Source organism: Phacochoerus africanus, chromosome 3 (assembly GCF_016906955.1).
Source record: "Phacochoerus africanus isolate WHEZ1 chromosome 3, ROS_Pafr_v1, whole genome shotgun sequence".
NCBI lineage: Eukaryota > Metazoa > Chordata > Mammalia > Artiodactyla > Suidae > Phacochoerus > Phacochoerus africanus.
The window spans coordinates 73,998,384-74,025,561 of NC_062546.1; the positions used below are offsets into that span (position 1 = coordinate 73,998,384).

Below are 27,178 nucleotides of genomic sequence, written 5' to 3' on the forward strand. Positions count from 1 at the left end.
TAAAAAGCAAGACAATTTTTGCTCCTACTCCAGTGTTTTCTCTTTCTCTTTTTCTTTTTTTCTTTTCTTTTTTTTTTGCCACCCCACATGGCATATGGAGTTTCCAGGTCAAGGATCAGCTCTGTACTGCAGCTGCAACCATGCAGCAGCTCAGGATCCTTCTTAACTCCACTGTTCCAGGCTGGGGATTGAACATACATCTCAGAACCTGGGTCCCAGCACACCAGTGACACAGCTGATCCTGTTGTGCCACAGCAGGGACTTCTCTAGTGATGGAGGTATTTTTAGTGGTATTTCCCAGGTAAATTTCAGGGTTATGACTAAAATATTAGAGCCCATTATCTATAAATTTTGGCTTGTTTCTTCTGCTCAGTCACTTTTTTCTTCCCATAATCAAATAGGTTTGCTATTTATTGTTTACTTGCACAGGTTTAAAGACCTCTTATTTCTATAGTTTCTTCTCACGGTGGACATTCAGCTACCCAAACACTCTTTATATCATCTGAAAACTTGATTCTGGAAGGCTTTGTGATGCAGAGAATATTTATCAAATGTGAACTTTTACTGTTATTGTTCTGTTTCTCCCGGGAGAGGGGAAGATTGTCCTTCTTAAAGCCTCGCCATACATTTTTAGTTGCCTCCGAATCATAACACTTAAAGGCCTTTTGAAGGAAACAATGTAAGAGGAATTACATTAAATTCCCTGGTTCATATGTATTTGTTCTTCCAAATACAGAAGCCTATTAATGGGTAGGCATTCCTCATATAAATACCTACTTGCCTTGACTCCAGTTATTAACTGATTCTATTTATTAAATTCCAAAATTGAAAATAAAATTTATCAGTTCTGTATCTCAAGTTTTGGGATATTTCAAGTTGATAAAAATACCTGCAATCAGGCAGTCTTTGGACTGAGTAGATAATTAGAACTACAGGTTACATATTTAGCCAACAATAGGAATATTTCTAAGGTCTTCCCAATAATAACATAGGCAAAAGACATTAATTTAGTCTTCCTACCAACTTCTTTACACCCCTTAATGCAGTTTTTGGAGAATGGCCACATATGATCCCAATGATTATCCAATTTTGTTTTCTATCGTTAATATATTTCAGGAACTCCTAAACCTAGCTATGAAATCTCTTTGCAAGACATTCTATAAAGTCCTTCTGTTATGGTTGTTTTTTGTATCTGACTCTTTGCCAATTTTTTTTTTTTTGACACAGGAAAAATTTTAAATCCTGGGTTCACTTAAAATAGAGAATGTGTTGGTATTTATGTGAAAAATTCTATCAATAATTTGCAAGTTTTTAAAACTTTTTTTGCACATTTCATTGAAGCTAACTGTGTACTATGGTATGTTTTTCTATTTAAAGCAGTTTCTGGAATTTCTATTTTGTTTATCTGGTCTTTCTTCATCATTAGTATAGTCTTTAATTTGTATAGATTTGGATCTCTATAATGTTTTCCAGTGTAAATGTCATCATTTCCTTTATTCATGTTAGTAAACATTGCATTGGCATTCTTTGTATTTATTTTTCCAATTTAATATTAAAATCACTTGGTTGAATTCCAAATGAAGAAATCTTGAAATTTAATTTTTGATTTCATTATATTTCAGGGTAATTTTGGGAGAAATGACATGTTTATTTACAGATACATAATATGTGTCTCCATTCAGCAAAATCAAAATGATTTGCATCATGTTTCAGGAATTTGAGCAAGTAAATGTGAACTCAGTAATCTTTCAAAGCCGCAAGTCCTTGTTTGATGTATTTTAATATTTCCTGTTTTGATTATTGTTTTACATGTTCTTGAATTTTAAAATTTACTGAAAGATATACATGGCATAATGCTTAATTTTATCTTTTACTAATATATTGCATCCTGGAGTACCTGTGATGGCACAGCAGTAACGAACCTGACTAGTATCCACGAGGACGTGGGTTTGATCCCTGGCCTTTCTCACTGGGTTAAGATCTGGCGTTGCTGTGAGTTATGATGTAGCTCACAGACGCAGCTTGGATCTGGCATTGCTGTTGCTGTGGCTGTGGCATAGGGTGGAATCTCCAGCTTGGATTAGATCCCTAGCCTCAGAATTTCTGTATGCTGCAGATGCAGCCCTAAACACACACACACACACACACACACACACACCACACACACACACACACACACACATACACACACATGTGTGTGTATGTGTGTGTGTGTGTTTAGGGCTACACCCATGGCATATGGAGTTCCACGGGGTAGAATCAGAGCTGTAGCCTCCGGCCTATGCCACAGACACAGCCATAGCAATGCCAGATTCAAGCAGCATCTGTGACCTATACTACAGCTCATGGCAAAGCAATCCTTAAGCAAGGATCCTGAGCAAGGCCAGGGATCAAACCTGAGTCCTCAGGGATACTAATCAGACTTGTTTCCACTGAGCCACAATGAAAACTCCCTGGCATCCTCTTTTTTATTAATGTGTGCTCTTTCCTTAGAATTCAGTTGTTTCTGATATCAATATTGTTCCCTTTGACTTATTTAGGTTTATATTTCTCTCTCTCTCTCTCTCTTTTTTTTTTATCATGGGATATTTGTTTTTGTTCTTTGAAATACCTAGTTAGTATTTGCACTCTCAGGTCCTTGTACACTATTTACTAAACAAAGATGTTCTATAAATATTTTGAAAAAAAGTTTTTAAAATAACATGTAGTTGGATATAAAAATTCATTCTGAAAATCAACGAATTTTAACTGAAGTGTTTAAAGCATTCACATTTATTATGGCAATAGGTATGCTTGTTTTTATTTCAGTCATTATCCTTTTAAAAATATATTTCTTTGTCCTCTCCCCTTTGTTTCTTTTCTGTATTGTTAGTAATCAAGTTTACTTCTGTTTACTTAGAAATTTGGAATATATATATATATATATATATATATATATTTGTATCTGCCAGTATGATTAAAAAAATAAGTTTACATATTTAAAACACCAAAAATCAGATAGCATCTATCAGCTGCCTACCTTTGTGTAGAGTAAGAAATTTGACAAACTTTTTTCTTTTAAAATTCCATATCATTTTTTTGTTAAACAGTCCTGGGGATTTCCCACTGTGGTACAATGGAATTGGCAGTACTTTTGGAGCACCAGGATGCAGGTTCAATCCCTGGCCCATAATAGTGGGTTAAGGATTTGGCTTTGCTGCAGCTGCAGCTGCAGCTTAGGTCACAACTGCAGCTCAAATCTGATCTCTGGCCTGGGAATGCCATATGCCATGGGGCTGCCAAAAAAAGAGAAAAGAAAAGGAGTCCTGGTATACAGTAATTAGACTATTTTCATTATCCTGAAATAATATCAAATATGATTTTTTATATTACATTTTTTCAAACAGAAAGAATGTACAATCTCTGTATTGTTATAAATATCAGATATATTTAGGGGTTTAATTGCAATTTTAACTCTGACAGTTTCCTTTATAAAAGTAGCTTTTATTCCAAAATCCATTGTAATTTTTCTTCATTTTGTACTTCTGATTTTGTAATTCTTCTATATGCTTCCTTTCATACCTGGTTATCTTTCTTAGTGTGTCTGTATCTTGTCTCTCCAACTCAATTGATCAGCTCCTTTGGTGGCAGTAGTGAGTCTTGTAGAATGTGACTTAATGGACAGTGGATCTGAATAGAACACAAGCATCATTAAATAGATTGGCCATTAAATAGATCAGTCACATTGCAACAGACTACCTGAAAAATTCCCATGAGTGGAATACAAGTGAAGGGCCTGGCGGAGTGACAGCAAATGTTAGCATAATCCAGTAATTGGTACAGTTGGCGGTCCTGGCATTATCTCTAGTTTTCTGAGGTGAACATTATGGTTTGACAAATTTAAGTCATTGGCCCAAGTCATTTAGATTGTAAGTGGTAGAATTTAGAAATGAATCTATAAAGTGGTGTAAGCAGCCAGGGAGATTTGGTACCAAACCACTGGATTAACTAGTCCAGGATTCTTTAAATTATTCTTTAATAGATAAGGAATTATTTTTGAACCTATTACATTCATATTCTATATAAATCTGCTAGGAACATTTCTTGTTGTGGAAATGGAGAAATGCAGGCTATGATTCCAGCAGTTTTATATAGAAATGTGAATGAAATAGGTTCTCAGGTAATACCATTACATATTGGATGGATTTATATTTTCCTGGATTATTTTTGATATGTTCAAATAAGATATTTTCATTGCCTTCAAACTAAAATACAAGTTCTTTAATATACCTTACAAATACTACATTATCTAACAACTTCTGATTATTCTAGATTCTAGTTAATTATCTCTCACTTTATTATATAGAAATATGTGCCTTAACACATGCTGTTTCCTCCTCTAGAGTTGTTGTTCTCCCCCCCCACCTTTTATTCCTAGCAGAATATTCAGGAGTCATTTGAATTAGCGCCTCTTTGGTAAAATCTTTATTGTTCCACAGAGACTGATAGGTATGTTGATCAAAGTCTCTGCTGTGCATTATGTGTATCTTTGCTTATAGCACTTAGTGGGATGACTTTTTAATAGACTCTTCATACCCATTTTCTCATTAGACATATAGCTACAGAAAAAAGAGGCTATGACTTTCCCCTGGAGTTATCCCAGCCCCAAGCAACATGCTTTTCAAATAACAAACAGGCAATAAATATATGAGAGCAGAAGGATGAGAGGCAAGAAAGGAAATGAAGGCCTCCTTCGCATTGCCTACTTATATCATTGCTTCCTTAAAACTTGCTGCATCTGTTTCTCATTCAGAAATAAACTAATCTAAAGCAAAAAAGGTTTTAACCAAAAACTGTGTTTGTGTGTGTATGTGTGTATTTTTTTCCCTAAACCAAAAACATTAATAACATTTTTTGGATCCAAGTACATTACATAGAATGTAAACTTAATAATCTATTTTTAAAAGGTTCTAATTACAGTCTTATCCCTTAATCACTGTGAATATAACAAATTCTCAGCCATGGTATGTATTGAATATATATTTTTAACTAGGTAAATGCAGAGTGAATAAGACATAGTTAACTGTGATGAGAATATATGTCCCTTCTTGCTGTCCACACCTTTCTACTCCAGGTTACAGTACAAATAAAAAAGGCTTTTTATAAAAACCAAGCAAAACACATATCAGAAAACCACAAAATTTTAGATGTATATTTTGAAATAAAGTAACTGATATGAAAAATGCAGACAGGCAATCAAAGAGCAGGCAAATCAGAACTTTAAAATGGGAAATTTTTAGCAAAAGCAGAGAAACAACTAAGTGCTTAAAAGGATTAAAACGACTAAGTGATTAAAAGGATTAGAAGGATTAAAACAACCAAATGATTAAAAGGAAAATATGTCATGGACTGCTTATTTCAAAGATACCTATTTTTATCATTTTATTTTTACTTTAAAATTCTATGCAGTAACAAATTTTAAATGTTTATTTAGCTGCAGGAAAAAAAAATATAAAGAGTATCCTATAGGGGGCACTCAAGTACTATGAACGGAAGAAACTGCTTTTTCTTAGATTTTGTTTAGATGGAAAGGTGTAAACTCTTGAGCGCATTTTCCTATTACCTTTTATATAAAGAACAAAACTAAGTAAAATAAACAAAAATACTCTTTGACTTGATTCTAATATTCCTCAATAAAAGACAAAGGGATATTAAAAGTGGGATTAAATGGCATTCTGAGCCTTATTCTAAAAGCATAAAGGTATGATAGTATAGATAGCTGAGTTGGTCTGTACTTTCAAAATTCCAAACAAAGCTTCTCCTACATTATAGTTCAATGCTAGAGATAATTATATTTCTTTTATGGAGACACTTAGTTGTATTAAAACAGTAAAAAGCAGAGTCATGAGCCTCATTCTCTCTGGGTTTTAAAGCAAATGAATGTGAGAAGCCACATTTAAATTACATTTGAAATAATATTTCTGAGGAGAAGCTAGCCTCCCACTGCCCAGAGAAGTCATAACAAATGGTGGTGATATTTAATTAAGGGTAGGGGTGGGTATGTGGATGAAAAGCTACTCCCAGCAGTCTGTGTGCCAGATGTTACTTCAACTAAACTATGTTCTGGTAGCTAAGACTTCATTTCAACCAGAATCTAAATGAAAACCTGTAGTGGCCCCTAATTGAGATAAAAATGTGTTTTTTTTAAAGTAATGGGAGAGATATTTCATATAGATTTTAAAACTGTAAATTAAAACTTGTTTTCTATTTCAATATGGTCAGTATCACTGTAGCTTATAAATGAACCTCTAGATGCCCTCAGAATAGTGATGCGAATCCCATGCAGTGCATTAAATACTAATTCCCCACAGAATTTTCCGCTGAAGCACTTTCCAGTGCACTCACTCAGAGCCCGTCATTTTCACTTCTGTTATTTTCACACAAGTGAGCTTAATATGTGCTTTGATTTTAAAACAGGCATGTATGTCCACTAAGCACCTTCCTTCATTAGCTTATTCACCACTATCACATTTGCAAATAATGAAATCACTTCTAGTACTACTTAAGTTGGTAATTTGTGATACTGGTATGCAGTTAGGAGTGTGTCCTACAGCTTGTTCATATTATGAAGCGAGATATTAACACTGCTTCCCATATTGTTAAACTTACCTAAATATTTGCTGTCATAAAATTGGGTTATGTGTAAGCAATCCCTAACAATAATTCGAAAGAAATCTCAGGTTCTTAATGTACTATAAAAGCATGAAACTTTCAGAGAAGATAATGTATAATTAAGATTCCTTGGATATTATACATTTATTGTGGCCAAAGATAGGATTTTCTGGAACAATCTTGTGTAGCAATATTATGTTCTATTGCCCAGTAATTATATTAGGCAATGTGTTTCAATTTTGATTTGGAAAATGTGACTTGCATAAATCTAAAGTGTATGGAGGAATTGGGAGCAGAGAGAACCAGTTTCAGAGCTACAAACCCAGCCCATTAAGTTACCTCCATATCATCCTTGAAGCTATAATTTTCTTTCACAGTCAACCTAAAGTATGGAGCATAGTTGGATCTAGAAAATCGCAAACAAAATTCAGACCTGGAATGATCTGTCATTTAATATATTTTCTTGTATGTGAACAACAGAGAATGCTACTTTTTCTAAGATATTTCCATAGTGGTTAGATGTACCTTTGTATAAATGTCCAATTGATTAAACTCTTTAGTTTTAGATAAAAAGTGAAGACTAATATCAATAATCCTTGGACTAATCGTGTATATTCTCTGAAATATACAGATCAATCTGTGGTTTTTTGTGTGTGTGTGTATTATCTTTCTTCTCAGATCATTGTAACATAGTTTTCAGGCAAAGCCCAGTAAAGGGTATTAAAAACTATTTATTTTAATTTTCATTCACTTTTTTTTCACTCACTATCTTTTGGCAAGAAAACAATAAAACCAGAATAAAAAAATAAAAATAATAAGCTAGAATAAATTAGGATTGATATTCACCTAAAAGTACAAATTGATACTTCTTTTAGAAATAAATCTTTTAATCACAATGAAGGACTGAATAACCAAAAACAGTCTTGGTCATCCAGTGTCTAAACATAGCTATTTGTTCTCTTCTAATTTTTCTGTTGTGTGCTTGTGAATAACGTTGTCTTAACACTCTTTTTTGTTGTTGTTATATAGTAGGGTTTGCAGAATGCTGTGAATGATACCCTTGGTAAAAACCTATTTACAATGCAGAATGTAGCAATGGAAAGTCATAAAAGCATTTAATGGTCTTTCAGCTATAATTTAACTTTGCCAGTATTCATGCATAAAATCACACATTTTCACAAATCTTGATAAATATATCTAGGTCCAAATGTCACTATTTTTCTTCCCAGAGAGAGAAGCTTGACACAAAATTAGGGCATTCTGTTCTGGACTAGACAGCTTCTTTTTGCATTTGAGTTTTTATTGTGATTAAAAAGTATAATTTTCATAACAGAAAAACACTTTTAGAGGGCAAGAGACATTTCCTATGTGAGAGAAATGAATTTTTCTACTTAATGTTTAGAAGAAGTTAGTTCTGTAACTTTAAAGCAGACTTTAAAAAAATGTAAAAACTCAACACTAAATGTATTCCACTTACCACACACCTATTTACTACTTACTCTGTGACAGTCACTGTGCCCAAATAGAGCTGTTGACAGCCTCTGAAGAGCCGTTCCCAGTGGGAATAAAGTAAGGCACATTTTAAAGAAAAGTTTGTTTTTCTCTTTTTCCTTCTTCTATTTTTTGCTTCTCTTTACCTTTTTTTTTTTTTAATTAGGAATAGGAAAAAAAAAAGCAGATAATTACTCTTCCTATAAAACCCAACAAGACAAATAAAATAATCTCCCTTCCTAGAGTGAAAAGCAAACCAAAAAAAAAAAAAAAAACTAGACTTGGCCAAAGATACTGTAGCGCCAAAGTACTGCTTACATTTTAACAGTAACTCATTTTATAAAAGTGTATAAAGTGCGTTTAATATAATTCTGGTATCCTATCTTCTCATCTCTCTCCCTCCCTCTCTCTCTCTCTCTCTCTCTCTCTGTCTCTGTCTCTCTCTCAATTGGCTATATCTCAGTTAACTGTATCTATCTAACTTCTATCTTTGCCATCGTTTCATCCTATTTGCTTCAGATACAGGCATGCATTTCATGGCAGAAGGAGCAGGGGACAGCATAGGTAGGAAAGATTAAACAAGTTAAGGAAAGAAGTGAAAAGCCATTATTCAGCAATAAGATAAATAGTCTCTAGGTACCTATCATAAAATATCTATGGGGTGAGGGGTTATGAGATGTTGAAGACTATATAAAAATTAAACAGGAAAAAAATCATTTGGATTTAAAGTAGGAAATTCCTAAATATACAGTGAATAAAACACTTGAAAGTGCTCCTAAACAATAGCTATAATAAAATAAATAAATGAATAGATGTTGAACCAGACTTTTCCAAGTTCTCTCTCTCTCTTTTAATTTTTTGCCTTTTTTTTGGGGGGGGGGGGACACTCCATAGCATATTGAGGTTCCCATGCTAGGGATCAAATCAGAGCTACAGCTGCCAGCCTATGCCACAGCCACAGCAACGCCAGATCTGAGCCACATCTGCGACCTACACCACAGCTCACAGCAACACCAGATCCTTAACTCACTGAGCAATGCCAGAGATTGAACCCACTACCTCGTGGTTTCTAGTTGGATTGTTTTCCACTGCGCCACAACAGGAACTCTTCAAATTCTCTTTTTGTCTTCTGATTCTGTGTGAATTCACAACACAGCAGAATCCACAGACTGGTTGATCTGTATGTTACACTGACAACATTTCTGGATGTTCTGAATTCTAAACATTTCTGAATTTTTTCCCAAGTTCCAGATTAAAGAGGAAGACTATGGTAATGATTGAATAAATGTTGGTACCAATGCTCAAGATATTTGAATACATATTTTGTGATTTCTTATTCAGAGTCTAATTCTAATAAAAGGCTCATATTTCTCTATAAAGGTTTATCTGTAAATATATTTTCCAAGAAAGATGCAGCTCTGTTTTTATTGGGTGGTCTCAGCAGTGGACTTTTTTGTGTCATACCTATGGTTCATAAGAGCATCCTACAAGATCCTAGAAAGACAGCTCTTGGGCTGCACCTTGCAGGCCTACAAGGTCTATACTTGCCTAGCTTCAAGACTGAAGAAAGAGTTCATCAGTGACAGAGATATGAACGGTTTAATGGATGAAGAATCTTACATGTCTGAAGAAGGTCCTGGAGTGGCACCCCATCGTGTGTAGCAGATAGAATGGGTGGGACAGGCTGGCAGCCTTGGCTCTCAGAGGGAGGAGGAGATTACCAGTTATAGAGGGAATTGACTTCAGGTAGGCTTGTGGGTAATAAGGAATCTAGCAGAGATGCAGGCCTCTCACCACCTCTTTGATAAGCTATTATAGTGGGGATGTTCAGATCTAAAGATTAGAGCAATCACCAGCTGGAGAAGGGCTAGTCCATAGGAAGATTTGTCCTGTGAGTAGGATATAGTTGAAGCAGGAACTATTCTAGCAGGACCAGTACAAGGAGCATGGGAACAGTCATCTGGAGCCCATTAGCAAAGAAAAGACATCTGATTTAAATTATAACTCTACTAGTGCAAGAACCATGTATATTTTCTTCATAGCTATTCTTGCACCTTGCTGAATGCAGTGGCTGTTACATAGTTATAACTATTAAGTGAGCTAATGAATTCGGACCTCCTGGGCTATCATTCCTCAGAGCTAGTAAAAAAAAATCTGAAAGAATTATCAGTGATGCTCCCTATATGATATAGGAAAGTATCATCACACTTTATTCAAGGGCTATTTCTGACATTAATAAAATATGTGGTATCATAGTAGTCACCTTTCCTTTAAGTTTTTTTTTATGTGAAAAATGTAGTAAATTGGAAGAGATGATTTGCATGTTCCTTCCAGTTCCAACAACCTAAGTGTTTATAACTAAAATTAAGGAGAAAAAGATGATGACCAAAAGGACAGAGCAAAATAGAATTTATCTTTTGAGTCTATATTATTATTATGGTGTCAGTTGTACCTATCTACCTATGGTGTCAGAGGTTGTCTAAATCAGTAAAGACTCTTTTCCTTCCTACTGTCAAAACTTTATCAAACAAGAGTCAGAGACGATGTAGAACAATAAAATTGCTTTTGGCCTTTTATTATTTATCCTTTGAAAGTTATAATAGGCTATCATTTGTGCTTTTCACTGTAGTATATATATCTTGAAGCATTTAAATTTCACAACAATGGAGAGAAGTTGAGACATTTATAAAGAGAAAAACTTAATTTGCCTGGAAATAGTTTTACTTTCCAGATTTATTTAGATAATTAAATCAGCCTTCATTTTCTTTGCAGGTGTACATACCTCCTAGTAGTTCACAAATGGTGGGAATTAAAGTTGCATCAAACTCATATTTATCTCAGCTAAATCCCCATGTCCTAGTTCAAACTACATGCTAACCAAGAGCTCACTTTTGAAGGAAAGCAGCTACAAACATACATTGAAATGCTGCAATTGGTGAAATAAAATTAATCTAAGGTTTTATTTTTTTCCTTTTTAGCAGCTTTGTCCAGTCTAACACTGTTTCTTTCTAAACCACTGATAATGTTTAACAATTCTCAATCTCCCCACCACCACCCCCTTCCTTTTCCTTCTCATCCTGTGTCTGCTTGCTGCCTGGCAACTTTTCTGTGTGGAAAGGCAGGGTAAGAGCCCTAGCAGCCCTTGGAATGATAGCTACAGAAATCCCTAGCAACCTGACTATCAGGCCAACTCTTCTTAATACACATCACTTCCAAGAGACAGACTGTCATTCTTGGTTTGTTAGGAGACACGTTCTCCTTTTAATACGGCTTTCAGGTGTGTAGTGCATGAATTGTTACTGTTTATGGCAAAACCCCCAATAGCACAAAGAAAATAACTAAGTCAGCAGACGTGAAATCTGATATTTGATCACATGTACACCAAAGCGTGGCTCTAATTGAAAAGTATAAGATTACCACTGACTGATAATTAATATTCGTGTGTTGTTTTATACCAGAAAGTAAGAATGATTGGTTTTACTTTGTTTAATTTATCTCAATGAGAGATTTCATAACATTGTATAGTTTGATGAATTAATTTATTTAACTTGTCAGTGTTAATAACTCTGATTAGAATGAAGAAATTATAGTGGGCCATAGGAACAAATAGAATTTGAACAGTAACTCTAGGTACTCTCTTTGCTAATAATATACTTTATTAATTTCCTTATCACTAAAGTATATATGATGGATAATAAAAGTATGTCATAGGAAATTATACTTATGCTTTCCCTTTAATTTATAATTCATTTTGCCTGGATAATCATTAAAATCTAGAAGAAAATTATTTATTTTTAAAACTCAAATTTGGCCTATACCTTTAACAACTACATTGATGCTCATAAAATATATCTCTTTTGATGAATTGGTCATTTTCAATATAATTTGCAACTGAAAGAAGAACCATCATACCAAGAGATTTGTATATGGGACAATTTTATTCAATTTCATTTTGACGCTGGCTTTATTTCAGTTTTGGAGCAAATATGTACTTATTAATATTAACTCTCATATATTAATATAGCTTTGTGGTATGAAACAATGTCCTTTTTGTCTTAAAAATCTTCTTTATATGTATTTAAATGTATATATTGTGTCCACTTGATCACTGACACATACTTAAATATCCATTCATCCACCAAAGTGCTGTGTAGTGCTTTATACTATTTAGGTCTTTGTTAATAAAATCTTTTTGCATTCCTAAAATAAGTACCAAATTTTATTTTAAAGATAAAATTGAGAACCATTCAGTGATATTAAATATGTTATCTTTCATTGATATGCTAGCCATTGTAAACTTTCACAATTGCTACCTCTATTTTATACCACCATTTTGAGTCATATCATTTACACATGGTGATCTGATTGTTGATTACCTAAGAGGAATTTTTTTTTTGATTTATTATTCTGGTTGTAATATGTGGATAATCCTTCTATGATTTTCCTCTATTCAAGGCAGTTAAAGTCAACCAGATTATCTAAAAGAGGTAATCTGGGTTTTATTCTGCCTACTTAATGCATGTATTATTAGGAGGCACTACATATTTAAAGGTAGCAAATTGAGAATACACATTAGAACACAAATCTATTGGGTATTTACTTCTCCGGTTATCTTTCATAACTTTTCCCTTTAAAGAGCTGTCAGTGGAATCCAGGGTTGCTGTATATACTGCAGAAGTGAATGAGTCACTGATTTTCAACCATACCACTTGGGTACATGGTAAGTCTTTGGTTGGTTGTATTGTTCCTGGCTACCTTGCTTACCATTGCAATTTTTGAAATAGGGGGTAACTGGTAGTACTAGTATAGAAGAGGGAGAATCTTAATGTCCTTATGATGGTTTGTGAACTCTCCTCATTTTATAGCCAAGTCTTAAGTGGATATGGATTTCCTAGCTGACCTCCTAGTTGACTGAATGGTTTATGTCAGAAAGACACCTACTTTGTTCCAGTGAAAGAATAAGCATTTCAGAGAATGCAGAGGTCTTTGGACCCTTGAGAAAAAAATGTTTATTACTTTGAGCATCATTCAAAATTTGCACTTCTCCCTCTCTCCACATTTTCTTTGAACTCTGATGTTTATTCCAAAGTTTGTGAATTTTTGTATGAAGTTAAATAGGAAAACTCTCTTTTTCCTATATGAAACAATAAAAATGACTAGGTGAAATTCTATGTGTAACACCTTTAAAGGAAAAAAAAACACAAACTTTCGAATATGGAAGGAGTCACCTTTTAGACACTAAATGATTCAATTTACAAGGTAAAATAAGCTTTAGTGTATAAAATATGGCAAAGTTGGCATAAAGAACATATTTTATAATCACAGACTAAGTATGAAAGGTGAATTAACAGGTTTGTGGCAATGTCCTTTAGAGTCACCTATATTCTTTGATTCAGTCTAATTTTAATGGTTTCTAAGGAGCATCTGAAGATGTTTCTGGATAATTTTACTCTTGTGAGCAGCTAGCTCATAGAACTGGCATTCATCTAAAATAAATTTCAACTGGTAAACTGAAAAAAATATTTAAATCATCTTTCCTTCCCTTCTCAGTCATCCTGTTGCTAGTTTTTTGCTTTCCTTATAGTTTTCCTTTACACGCATCTCAGATTTTAAAACATTAAGTAGAAAACGTTTTTCAAACTTCATTGTTAGGCAAGAATTACTGATGTCATAAAGGGAAAAAGTAGATCTTCAACTATTAAGATTTCTGAGTTTTGAGTCCTTGACACATTTGAGTGACTAAAATTTTAGGTATCCGCATGAATATATTTAAAAACTTAAGTGTTATTATTATTTTTTAATTCCACTGATTCCTTTTAATGCCTCTGGTGGTTTGGGAAAGTTCTTAAAGTACCACTGTACTATGTCAGAAAGAAAAGAAATTAAACAATTAAAAATTCTCACAACATGCTCAAAATGGTTCAAGGTGTCCTTTTAAGGAGAGAAATTCACTGTAAAACAAACTGCCAATTTTTTGCTTTAAAGGTCCCCACTTAGAGAACTCTTTCCATCCACCTTCCCTTCTTATGCAATGACTGATGACTTTTGGCGTTATTTGTTTCTGCTGAGTCACTAAATTTTGCACCTTTGTCACCAGGTGTTACTCAGCATGAAAGTTAAAAGTGCAATTTAGAAAGTATTGCATTTGTGTGGCGAGAGGAGGGAACCATTTCCCTAAGAGAAGTCCAGTTACTTGGCTAGTCCTTCCCTTCCAGCCAAGGAGGCTTCCAGGGAGCAAAGGAATCAAAGCTGCTTTGCTTAGAAAAGCATCTATCTCAGCGCTGTGACTGATAACTCCAGAACGGCTGCTAAATGTGGAGCTTCCTAGGCGCCTGACTGCCTCAACCCAATTCAAAAGTCTCCCCCCTTCTCTAAAGACCTAAATCCCTCAAGAACCAGCTTGGAGTTACTTTCCCTTCAAGGAGACTGAAATAATTGTGATTTGTGGTGCTCTCAGTTTGCAGTGGTATTTTTTGTTGTTGTTGTTGTTGTTGTGTTAAATGCCTCTTACTAAGTAATAGATGTGATTTATGTGGACGACAGAGGGGTGTGGGGAGGATTCGGTGATTAATCAGTGAATTCCCCTCAGCTGGCATCTCTCACTGCCCCTCTTTGCGTGATGTAAGATCAGACGTACCCTGCATTGAAAAGTCAAGACACACGAGCGGCTCGCTCGCTCTCACACGCACTCTCTCTCCCACACGCGCGCATCCGTACACCTTCCACATCCTGCTCCAGGCAGGAGAAGGCGAACTGGCTGGGCTCATTGAGCTGAAGAATTTCCAGTGACATTTGTAAATGACGCTGGTCGGTTCCGGGCTCGGAGCCGCCGCCGCCGCCGGGCCGAGGGTGCAGCCGAGCAGTCTCCGGCGCAGGCTTCCTCCCGGGGTGACCACGATGTCCGAGTTTCTCCTCGCCTTACTCACTCTCTCGGGATTATTGCCTGTCACCAAGGTGCTGACCGCGGGAGCCGACCGAGGTAAGGAGAACACCCCCAACCCCTTCCTTGTCTCCTGTCTTCCTCGGCTTTCCAGCTGGGCGATGCTTGTGGATAAGTGAGTGTGAAACTTAAGTCCTTGCTGCACCGCTCCCGGGACCGCGGGCCCCTGTGCGCTGGCCTCGTGTTGGGGGTTGGCGGGGGGTGGGGGGGGTGGGGGGGCGGTAGTGGGTTTCTGAACCAGGTACTCGAGTCCTCTGCTTCCCCAACAGCCTTTTCCGTTGGCTCTCTACCGGTCCTGATTTTGTCCCCCCTCCGGGAGCGTTTGGACTTGACTGCGCGCTTCTGCCTGCGCATCCCAAATGCTGCAGATGTTGGGTTTTAGAATTCTCTTTCCTAAGACTCCCCTCCGCGCTGACTCTTTTGGCTTTGAGCTTTTGCGGGCTCTGAATTTTCTGCCTGACGTGTGTGCTTCCCTCAACTTATCTCCTGGGTTAACTTCCTTACCTGCTACACCCAGGGTCTGTAAAGAAGGGAAAGCCCCGACTCCAGCCCTCTTTTATTTCTGTAGCTCCTTTCTGGGACAGACTCCAGCGAGATTCAGGACATCAGCTGAAAGGCTAAGGCTTTCCGGGCGCTTCTGGGTGGAAGCATCCGCTTGAACTTGACTTTTTTTTTTTTTAATATATATATTCCAAAGGTCTGTGACATAGCTCATAGTGCCTGGAGTCGCTAACCCACTATTGGCGCTTTGCCCTTGCTGTTTCTACAAATAGCTGATGAATGGTAGAAGTTTAAACCTGAGTGGGTTTGGGGAGCAGAGCAGAGAGGAGAGAGGAGGTGGGCATTATGATAAACTTGGATCTTGTAAACACCTAAGGATCCCTGTGCAAGTTTGATAATCTCTGACAACAGCTGGACTGCTGAAAAACAAAACAAAACAAAACACAGTAGATGAATGTTTGGGCCAATGTCATTGGAATGGTTAACTGCTTATAATAAAATCGTGGCTATCATAGTTCTAGTCCTTTTTAAAAATCATGTGTTCATATTGATGATATATTTTGGGTTTTTTTTTGGGGGGGGGGCTCATTAGAAAAAGAGAGAAGTAAGAAAGGCAGAAAAGGTACCCAGATCTCAAAGGTACCCAGATTTCAATGCCAACTAAATAGGCAAAATGTTACATTGAGAGATTTAGTGGCTGTGTTTATGTCAAGCGAATTACGAATTGACTAAAAATTATTGCTTCATTATAGGAAAGAACAGGGAAATGAATTGTAGTGTTTCTATCCAACCTGCTGTGGGCAACCAGATTATAGCTTTTATAACATACCCACACATGTCATTTCCTTTACCAGTAGTGAGACTAATATGAGTTCCTTTAGAAAGTCTGACATTTACTGAGTGATAATCTTTTAAACATATCATTGCCACCTAACCATTTGGCTTCTGAACTTGCCTTAACTTCCTTGAAGTTGGTGTGGAATAGTTGAAAACTAAACTGATAAAAATGGAAGCACATAGCTCTAACTTGAAATAATGATGCCCTTGATCTGGAACAATCAGCTCTCAACCTTTCTTAGGAAGAATGTTTGAAGTTTGGACCAGAGCAAATGAACAGAATGAAGCTTTTCAGTCCTAGTGCTAGTGTGCTAGCAAAATAGAATGGCACTGCAGATTACTGCTATTGGGTTCTTTCTGAGCAAGTCTCCATTCTCCAGAAATTTGACCTTATCCAGAGCTAGGTCCTCAGTGCTTTTGTATGTGTTTATGAGGAATAGGGCGATTGCTACAATGACTGGAATGAATACCTGAAGAGAATTTCTAATATATGGGCCCCTAACTTTCTTCTGAGATAGGAAATTAAATAATTAAAAGGATTAGAATTTGGTGTAAATTTGATTTCAGTAGGGAGGGATATCTAACATATAAACATGGTACATGGAAAAGGATTATTACTTTTTCCTACAACTAAAATAGTGTCCTATTGTATCACTATGTCAGCATAAGAAGTACTATATTAGATAGCACAAGTAAAAATAGTTATAGACCAATACTTTACCACTATTATGCGTATTTAACACAACTTTCAAAACTGTTATAAAAGAACTAAAAATGCCATAGCTACTTATCAAAAGTGAAAAGGGTGGATCCCATTTGGAAAAAATTGAGCAATCTTGTTGAAAGTTAAAAAAGAAAGTGCTCCTGCATTATGACAAACTTCCCTTACTGAAATGCTGAAACAGAAGATGTGGGAATAAAAACTCAAGGAGGTTAATGAGATGTAGCTTTCTGCACTGGGTTGTGTCAATTGTCCTTGAAGAATAGAAGAGGCATGTGAATTACACAGGTGTGTTTTGTAGTGCAAGACCTAGCTTCATGTCAGAAAATGAGAAAATGCTTTCACATTCTCCAAATAAGTTTTGGGTAACGGGTAGCTTCTTAAACTAGATAGAAAAGGTTATATCACCCTCTACCTATGTTTCTCTTCCTTTTGAGTATAAACTCATATTTTTAACAGAAAAATACTTGAACTTACTCGTATGCTTGTGTTCAATCTATGCACATCCACATGTCCTTTAATTCCATATTAAATATTTTTATTTTCTGAATTTGCATTGATTTTGATACAGAATTAAGCTAATGTACATGTCAGTTCTTATTAGACTTGATCATATCTGAAAAAAGGAGACATCTTTGTAACTCTTCAGAAAACCATGGAAGATAAATCATGTTCACTTAGAATCAACCAATGTGTCATGTAACAATGTCATATAACATCAAAGGATTGCTTGATAAGGATTAAGACTTAAAAGGAAGTATATTTAAAAATTTTCAAATTTTCTGAAAAGAAAGGGATTGAGAAAACTAAAGCTTAGTTTCCTTTACATTCTTAAGTCTGATAAAATGTGGAAACATATTTCCAAATAATTTAAGTTCACACTGTTACAATCATTTAAATATATGTCTGTAAAATCATCTAAAATTGGCGATCACGTGTATGTCAAAATTTTAATCTTCCTCTACTAAAGAATGAACTAAAAGCATGTCTCTCTCTTTATAGTCCACAAATATCATTAAAAGTTTTATTTTGAAGAGGCTTCTATATTCTTTGAGTTTTTCTCTCTCTCTTTATTTTTGCTTTTTTTTTCTCAAGCTCAAATTGAAAATGATAAGAATGAAAGGAGACAATGGAAAAAAATAAAGAAAAAATTTGGTGTGTTGAAACAGGAAGAAAGAATATGAATTCCAGAAAATAGAATAAGGGAGGTAAAGAGAGTGGAGAGAATGCCAAATGATACTTTTAGGAAGAGGCTGAAACCAAATTAGTGTTGCTGAAAGAAAAGATTAAAGTATCTTTAGTGAAAAAACTAATTTGTAAAAATACATCTTTCCCCTGATATCATAAGAAATATCTTATGAAAATGTTTACTGTATACAAATTAAGAAACTTCCATCAGTGTGAGGGTGGGTATAATTAAATCTGAAGAGTAGAGAGTACATGGGAATATTGCAGAAAACATAAATGGTAACTATGCTAGAATTGTTAAATGGAAGTGGTTTATTAAAACTAAATGTGAAAGAAATCTTCCTAGAAAGGGTAGTGGATGAGTGCTATAATTAATATATTCTTAAGGATAAGATGATACTTTGTAAATACTACTTATCATTCATGGTAGTCATGCAGAGATTTTTAGTTTGCAAGTGTATTGGATACAGGACTTTAGTTTCTTGCTACTTGCTTTGTCAATGTAGTTTCAGAGCCTAGAGTGTATCATAAAGCTAGGCTCCATTTACAGTTATCTGGACTGAATATGACTTGGTCTTTTATAAGGATTGCAATGATGAAGGATCCCTATATCTTCCCTCCATTCTCTATTTAACAAGGATCCGGTGTTTTTTTGTTTTTTGTTTTTTGTTTTTTTTTTTTTTTTCATGATCATGCTTTTAATTTTTTACTTCTTATATGAAATGTACCTTCCCTGGTCTTCAGTTCCCTCCTACTTGTAGGGATTCTGTGCAGTTAAAAAGTACCAAGCAGATGTATTGATATAGTTCTCTATCTTTTGAATCTGTCTGTCAAAACAATTCTTGTACAAAGAAAACACCTGTCTTCATTCTACATGGATATAGTCAAAGAAAGTAGAATTAATACTAAAAGTAAAACATGATTGTCCCAACATGATGTCATTAGTTAAACTAATTTAGCAGTAAGTGGAACCCACCTATTACATAGATATATCTTCTTTAAAGATGTCGTCTTTAAAAATGGCTGCCTCGATGCGTAGAAATCTATAAGAACCCCATTCTAGCCTGAAAATTGAAGATGGATATTTTAATGAAACTTTTATTTTAAAAAATTCCAGACAATGTATGTATAGTTTGTTTTTATTGCTCCTTGAAAAACAAAATTATGAAGTGAAAAAGCTTTGAGTTATTTTTCAACTCCTAACATGCAGTATTGTAATGAATGGATTTCCTTTTAACACATAATAGAATCTGACAGTGGAGGAAATAAATGTCAAAATGTATTTGTCTCTTAAGTGTCTCTAATTATGATGCACCCAATGTTTGTAATTTAAAACAATGTTTTTAGTAGCTGAAATGCTAAAGAAAAGTAAAGCAAAGGTTGACTACTTTTATAATGAGTTAGCCAGAATATATACTGGACCAACTTTCTATTAGGAAATAGTCATATTTACTCTAGTTACTTCAAAAAACTTTCCTTATATTCTCTGAAGAAATCTGTATCTTGATAATTAATCTAAAAATAATGACCAAAAACTATCTTGATGCATAGAGTGCAAATAATTTTTTAGGGGGCGTGAGGAGAGTGGGGAAGGGAGGGCAAAATAATCCTAACTAACCAAATGGAAGCGTAGAGTGATGCTTTTATCCTCTTTCTTCTGTGGATTTGCTTTACCTCTTTATATGGTGTGTCATGCTCCAAATTTTACTGTAAAATAACCCATTGACTAAGAAGCATAAGAATAAAATTGCAGCATGGCAATAACAAATATAATAGCTTATAGGCCTTGTGGGGGGGCATTCTGAAGATGTTTTATTTTGGAAGGAGATATTGGAGAAAAAAAGTTGTATTTAAACTTTAAATACAAAAACTTGAAAATATCTCTAAATATTCTTAAAGTTACTTTTCATACTAATTCACATCTGTGCCAATGAGTATATTTAAGCTCATTTGCTTTTGAAGAGTGTTGTGCTTGCAATAATATTTAGTCACTGTTCTCACTATTCTGTGCTGTCTCATTTGAACAAAATGTTAATCTCTCCAACAACATCTGAACCCTCTATACTGTAGAAAAGGGAATGAAGGCTTCAGAATATTTTGCAACACAGAACAAGTAAGCTTAGACCTTCAAAATTGATATGCTTTTTTCTATTAGAAGTTTTTCTACTATAAGCTACCTTCACATTTTAGATCTATATTTTCTCCTCATAAATGATTTGGTGGCCTCCCTTTCCCCCCCTGGCATAACTACAAGGCCAAGTTAGAAAGTATGTATTATTTATTGCTCTGTTCTGAATTCAGTGATACCGAAATATAATTTCTTTCCCTCTTTCATCCTATTGATTTAGGCTATCTCTATACAAACCCAATTATTTTGACTGAGCTTCCTGACTAAACTAATTGATGAAACTGACTAGGAACTAAATAGGAATCAAACTATTAAATAATAGCCATTCAGATCTGGTAAAACAGTAATAAAAACTGATCTTGTATAAAAAGCCTAACATTGAATTTTATGGAAAAAACAACATAGTTCCCTGAAAGGCTGATGTGTCATACCACCTATCTACACTCTGTAAATTGAATGAACCTTTGCCATTGTGCCTATCATAACGGGCAAATGAAATGTGTTTGGTAATACTTATATATTTTTATCATAGGATAGCTTTAGAATTTAAAACACCATTAGAATATAAATAAATACATGCTCTGAATTTATTCTTGTTCAGACAATGTTACTTTATCGAAAGTGAGTTGCAATTTATTATTTTTCTTTATTGACCTTATCAGCTGAATTATTTTTCTCATTTTTTGTAAAATATTTTTAAAAATTAAAATGTATTTCAAAGTCAAAATCAAGACTCTCTTAATACAGAGTACACAGTATAAGTCATTGCAGTGATAAAATGGACAACAGCATTTAGTGTGCTTTTAAATATGACTATAATACCTTTCTTATGCAGTCACATCAACTTGGTTTTACACTGCAATTAGATGTCCAATTATGGTTAAAAAATGCAATGGCTTGATTAAATAAATGGGCCCACTCATTTGTTGCTGATTTCTCACTAGGTCATATTCTTCTAAGTATCATCAAAGCAAAAGGCTAATGCTTGAGTTGGTAAAGATGGTGTTACTTAATATTGCTCAGTAACTCTGCCAGTGATACTTGTTGAGTAATGACGTATTATCTACATTTGGGATTTCTCAAATATTCCAAAGTAGTTGTAAATATATAACACTTATCAAACGTATCTTTTCCTCGGAAACAGTGAAAAGTAATTTCAATGGATATATTCTTACTGTGGTGCCATCTGTTTAATCTTATTTTTCTCAGAAATAAGCTTGAACATAATCACATATATATAGGAAGGTTTCCATCTACACGAGACTATTATGACTATGTCCTTTATATAAGACTTGTTGAGAAAGTTACCTTTTCATATGTGATTCCTTCTAACTTTTTAAGAGAAAAAAGAAAAAAAAAACTTCTTGAAGAAGATAGAGTGTGTTGCCTTGCTAAGATACTGGCGTTACATTTTTATCTCACAATGCATTCTTATTAACAGTCAGACATCTCTTCCTGAGTTGCATGCACCTCATTGTCCTGGCTGGCTAAGCCTTCAGACCAAAGACAGGTATTGTTGAAGCACGACCTCATTTTAGTCGAAAGAATACGTTTCTTCTTTAGGTGAGATCAAGGTACCACAGACCGTCTCTTGTTTTATTCTTACAATCAATAGGACATTCCTTCCTAACTTTTCCATGTCGCATTTACATCCTTCAAGACTTCCAAGACAGCTTAACTTTAGAAATACGAATATATAATTCCTTAAGAATTTTTGTACCACTGAGATTTTCTTTAATGACAATTTGTTCATTTTAGCCCTTCTTAAAATGAGAGACGAGAACTAAAAAAGGGGAGGGGGGGAGAAGAAGAGAAGTAAAACTTGGTTCTGGTTGCTTGTTTTGAGTGTTCCTGGGGTATTTTAAGATATTTATGAAAAAGAAAAAACTGTAGGTATAAGGCTGAAAACAGAATGGTGTTTAGAATGATCTATTTTCTTTAGAAATTAGGATGTATAAGGAGAGGAAAGTCAAAGATGCTAAGAAAGAGACCACTGACAGAATTTTTTGAAAGCTTCAGTCCACAAAGATCAGGTTACTGAGGCAGTTTAGGAACCTCGAACTTTTGCTAAAATATAAATTCTCAAGATTTAGAAAAGATTTGTTTTTTAGATTATCTAAGACATGTGCATTTTCTAAAACTTTTAATAGTATATTTTTTGATGTGAACATGCTTTATTAAAATATTCTACTTTATTCAACTCTTAATTTTTTTTTTGTCTTTTTGCCTTTTCTGGGGCCGCTCCTGTGGCATATGGAGGTTCCCAAGCTAGGGGTCTAATCCGAGCTGTAGCTGCCAGCCTACACCACAGCCACAGCAATGCGGGATCTGAGCCGCCGGCCTACACCACAGCTCAGGCAACGCTGGATCCTTAACCCACTGATCAAGGTCAGGGATCGAACCGCAACCTCATGGTTCCTAGTCGGATTCATTAACCACTGAGCCACGGCAGGAACTCCCAACTCTTAATTTTTAAGGCATTTTTCATAATTAAGCTCTGAAAGTACAGTGATAGCAATGCCAGTTTATGGGTGAGATTTTTTGCCTCATCAGGTGAAAGTTTATAGATCACACCTACTGGGTGTCTGTATTTATGAGATTCTCATTAAAATATAACTGAGATTTATAGATAGAATTACCAACTCAGAATTCAGGTGCTTTTGCTGAGTCCTAGTATTGCCACCATTCTAACAAAAAGGATAGCAGTTCACCAGCACAATGTGGATGGCCTGTTAAACTAGTGACATATAAATCTAACTTGGAGGAAAGATAGTGACTTTATCCAACACTGACCAACATTAAAAATGGGTAGAATTTAGAACTGTCCATTTTTGGATATAGTTATTTCTCTTGCTAGAATGTTTACTTTGACTTTCACTTGCTGATGATATTGTCAAGTATTTTGAATTAATACAGATAGTATATAAGAACTAAAATTTTAGAGCATTATTCCATTCTCTTGCTGCTCTGATTGCTGGGAGATCACAAGGTTATGAAGGACATAAGGGTTTTTATCTTAATATGTTTTAATCTGAGTACCTGTGAAAACACCACTGTATGGTTTAGGAAAAACTTCTCCAAGGACCTCTGAAAAGAGAGACCTAGCTATGTCTCTTACACCTTCCACAAGTACAAGGAAGACAATGTACCTGAGAACATATCACACATTTGTATGTATCACACAAATACCATTTTTTTCATTAATTATACCATTAACTCAATGTAAATTACTAATAGCAACATAAATCCCTTACATTTTCTGAACACTTTAATTTTTTTCTCACTTTCTTTCCTCCTGAAATCATATGATCCCTGAAGCAGCCCAAGTGGTTGGTGGTCATTCATTTATTTATCCACTCATTCAACAAATTTGAATAAAGGTGTGCTAGGCCTTGTTCTAAGTATTAGGAAAGATGCAAATGAGCAAGTGAGACAATGTTACTTGTCTGTGGTCTCTCAGATCCTACATTTTAGGGTACATTTCAGTGCACATTTCAGTGCAGGAGAAGACAGACAATAAGCAAACAGACACATAAATAAATACATGATATTTTGTGCTAAAGAAGAAAGAAAAATAACATAAAACAATCAAGATAAGTGCTCTGGGAATCAGTAGGTGTACTCAAAGGCCTTTTTGTAAAGGATGGCATATTTGCTGAGATAAAAGTGATGTGAGGGAACAAGCTATGAGTGGTTCTGAGGGAGGAACTTTCCATGCAAACCCTTGAGAGGAAGTAATGATTTTGGCATTTTAGAGAAAGGAAAAATGTCTGTGTGTCTGAAGTGTGCTTTATGTGTTTGGAAGAGAGGGGGAGTGGAGAAAGGGGTGTTTATGAGTAGGTCAGATAGGTCCATGCAGATCAGAGTGAGGTGTCTGGGTTTTGTTCTCATTATAATAGGCTGCAATTGATATTTAATCAAAGGTGACATGACACGACTTGATTATTTACGAGATCATGTTTGCTACTGAATGGGAAAGGGTAATAAACACAGTGAATATAATTAAAGGGTGATTGTAATTGTCCATGAGAGAGATGTTGGTGGCTAAACAAGAGGGCAACATTGTAGATGAAGATGAGGTAGAGGAGTGACTCACGTCTTTAAGAAGATTTTCTGTATCAATGAAAGCAGCACCACTGAATATATTGGAGGGATAAGGCATGAAATAAAGCCTCAGATTATAATCTTTGGAGGTAAACATGAACATTCTAGGTTATTTTAAAATGAACACATCTTGTTTTGCATCATATCATTGATTTGTATGAAGTTTCATGATATAAGTTGTATGAAGTTTCATGATATAAGGCGTGCAATGGTCACATGTGAAACCTGCAATATTGTTTGCCTTTTTATTATGCTTTCTCTTTATTTTAGAACTATTAATACCATCTTTGCTATTATTCATATTTATCCACATCATGTCTGCAGAATAGAATAAGAAAGTCTGATTACAGTATTCCTTGGGAGTTAAATTAAAATAATATACTTAATAACATTCTAAACATTGGTAAATATGGCAGCAGTTATTTTTCTATCATTTCTACCAATTTAAACTAGTTTAACAGTAGAAGGAAAGGGCATTAGCTAATGTGAAAACTCATATGAAAATTTTTTTTCTTGAGGAAATTCTTAATGTTTTCAAGGAAGAACTCCTCTTTCATTGTACCCAAATCCTTGACACAATGAGAAGAATTTGTGCTGACAGTCACATTCCCACTGATGAATATTTGATTAATGGGATGAAATTGTAAGAGAGCTGTTATTGGTATACTGATTACCTTTCCTGGGAATTTCAAGAAAACTGTGGAAAGGGGAGGGGTGGTGACAAGTGGTGGGGAACCTACTGGGTAAGAGTTTATGACCTAGGGGTTATTCCTCTTGGTCAATCAGGGCCCTTGGATTATTCTTCTGCATTTATCCACACACATTCGTTGAATAAATGTAGTTCCTACTATGTTCCCATCTCAGTGTATGTTATAGACTGGAGGCAGAAACAACTAAACATCACAAACCAGAACAAGCAATAAAAACACTAGTTTAGCAATTGTACAACTTTGGATTTTCAGGAAAAGGTTGCTTGTGGCTACAAAACAAACCCATTTGTGTTTATTGAGTTCTCTTTGGACCTAAAAAGGAAAGAGAGAGCAAGAGGAGGAGAAAGCAAGGAGAGAGGTTTTATGAAACTGGTGGAAAAGGAAACTTTCAGAGCCCTGAGGGTCTATGGGAAAGAAGATAGGGGTATAGTGTTTGAAGGAAATACTGTTAATATTAAACTGAATGAGCTACTTTAGGGCCTAAGTTACACAAAGATTGTTTTGGGATTTGGTTTCATTGATTTTTTTTTTTTCATTGCTCCTTTTTTTTTTTATTTTTTTCTTTTGGTCCTCTTTCATGTTATCTAGAGAAAAAGTCAATCTTTAGTTTTAAAAGGTAATATTCAAATCTGCATTCCAAAGTATAAGCTTGGCCCTCAAATGTTCTCACTGAGTTTCTTTTTAAGTTGTACAGGTCATCTAGTGCCAAAAAAAGCAACTTGGAATAACCAACCCTTTTAGACACTATTTACTTTTTATAGCAAACAGCAGCATTATAGAGGAAATACTTCACCTCATCCTAAGAAATAAACTTGGAAATGCTACATGACCGTTACAACTAATGTTTAAAAACATAACCTCTTTTTCTAGTTTTCAAATATGGTATGCCTTTAAAATTTAGAAGGGGAGATGTAACTAAACAGATATTAGGCTAAAATAAAAAAAAGTCCAGAGCTTAGGCATTTACAGTTTCTGAAATGCTTAAACAAAATATTAAAGGCAAAGACCTCAGTCAATATATTTGTTGTGTAAAGAGCTTACCTGCAGGTTTATGAGACATTTGCTAGATTCATGTGCAGAAAACTAATTTGTGTGTGACTTTAAGTTCAGTCCATTTTTAATTCATGTCATCAAAAAACCCCTTTAATAATTTGGCTCCAAAATTTCTGTACAAAAATCAACATTATGCATAGGAATAAGTTAAATATTGAAAAAAAACCCCAAAATTTTATTAAATTTTAGAGTAAACCAAATGAAATTTAAGGCTGGAAGATTTTGCATTAATATGTAATTTGGGAATCACTGTAAATTTGTTTGCTGTGTACTTTAGCAGAGGAATGCCAGAAGTTTGGAAATGAATTAATCAGAGTAATTGAAAACAGCAGGAAGGGGAAGGGTTACTTGTATATTTGTGAGTACGAGGCATGATTTATGCTCCCTGACTAGAACTCTGCTCACATCACATGGAGGTCTGCTGAAGGCCTTTTTTTTTTTCCTTTCATAAGGAAAGTACTTTGGGAAGAGTTTCAAAATGAGTATAAGGGGATTATTTATATTTTAGGTAAAGCAAAAAAAAATTATTGATTGCATGCTCAGAATAAAAGGCTTTTGGGCAGGAAATGTTGTGACCCCTTGGAACAGCCTTAAACCTGCTATAAAGAGCCAAGGAAAATAAACAAAGCTTATTCAGATAACAGTTAAGCTGGTGAGACACCTGAAAAATCTAGCAATAGCAAGAAAATCACTTAAGTCAAAAATAAACTTTCAGAGATTGAAGCTACTTGAGTTCAGCAAGATTTAGCGATGAATGCCAAAGAGGATTAGTAAAACTCGTCCATGTCAAATATAGCAGTAATGGCTCTATCGCCACGTCTCCAACTCCTGCTTGAGAGCCACTGTGTAAGTGA

General features: G+C 34.9%; 1 protein-coding gene across 1 annotated transcript in view; it reads left to right on the top strand.

The window, feature by feature from the left end:
* The first annotated feature begins 14,078 nt into the window (after positions 1–14,078).
* LRP1B (LDL receptor related protein 1B) overlaps positions 14,079–27,178 on the top strand; it is a 1,901,444-nt gene continuing 1,888,344 nt past the window's right edge. Inside the window, exon 1 of the mRNA XM_047772014.1 lies at positions 14,079–15,121. Within this exon, the coding sequence (XP_047627970.1) occupies positions 14,941–15,121 (181 nt within the window). The 5' untranslated portion in view covers positions 14,079–14,940. The remainder of the gene's footprint in view (positions 15,122–27,178) is intronic.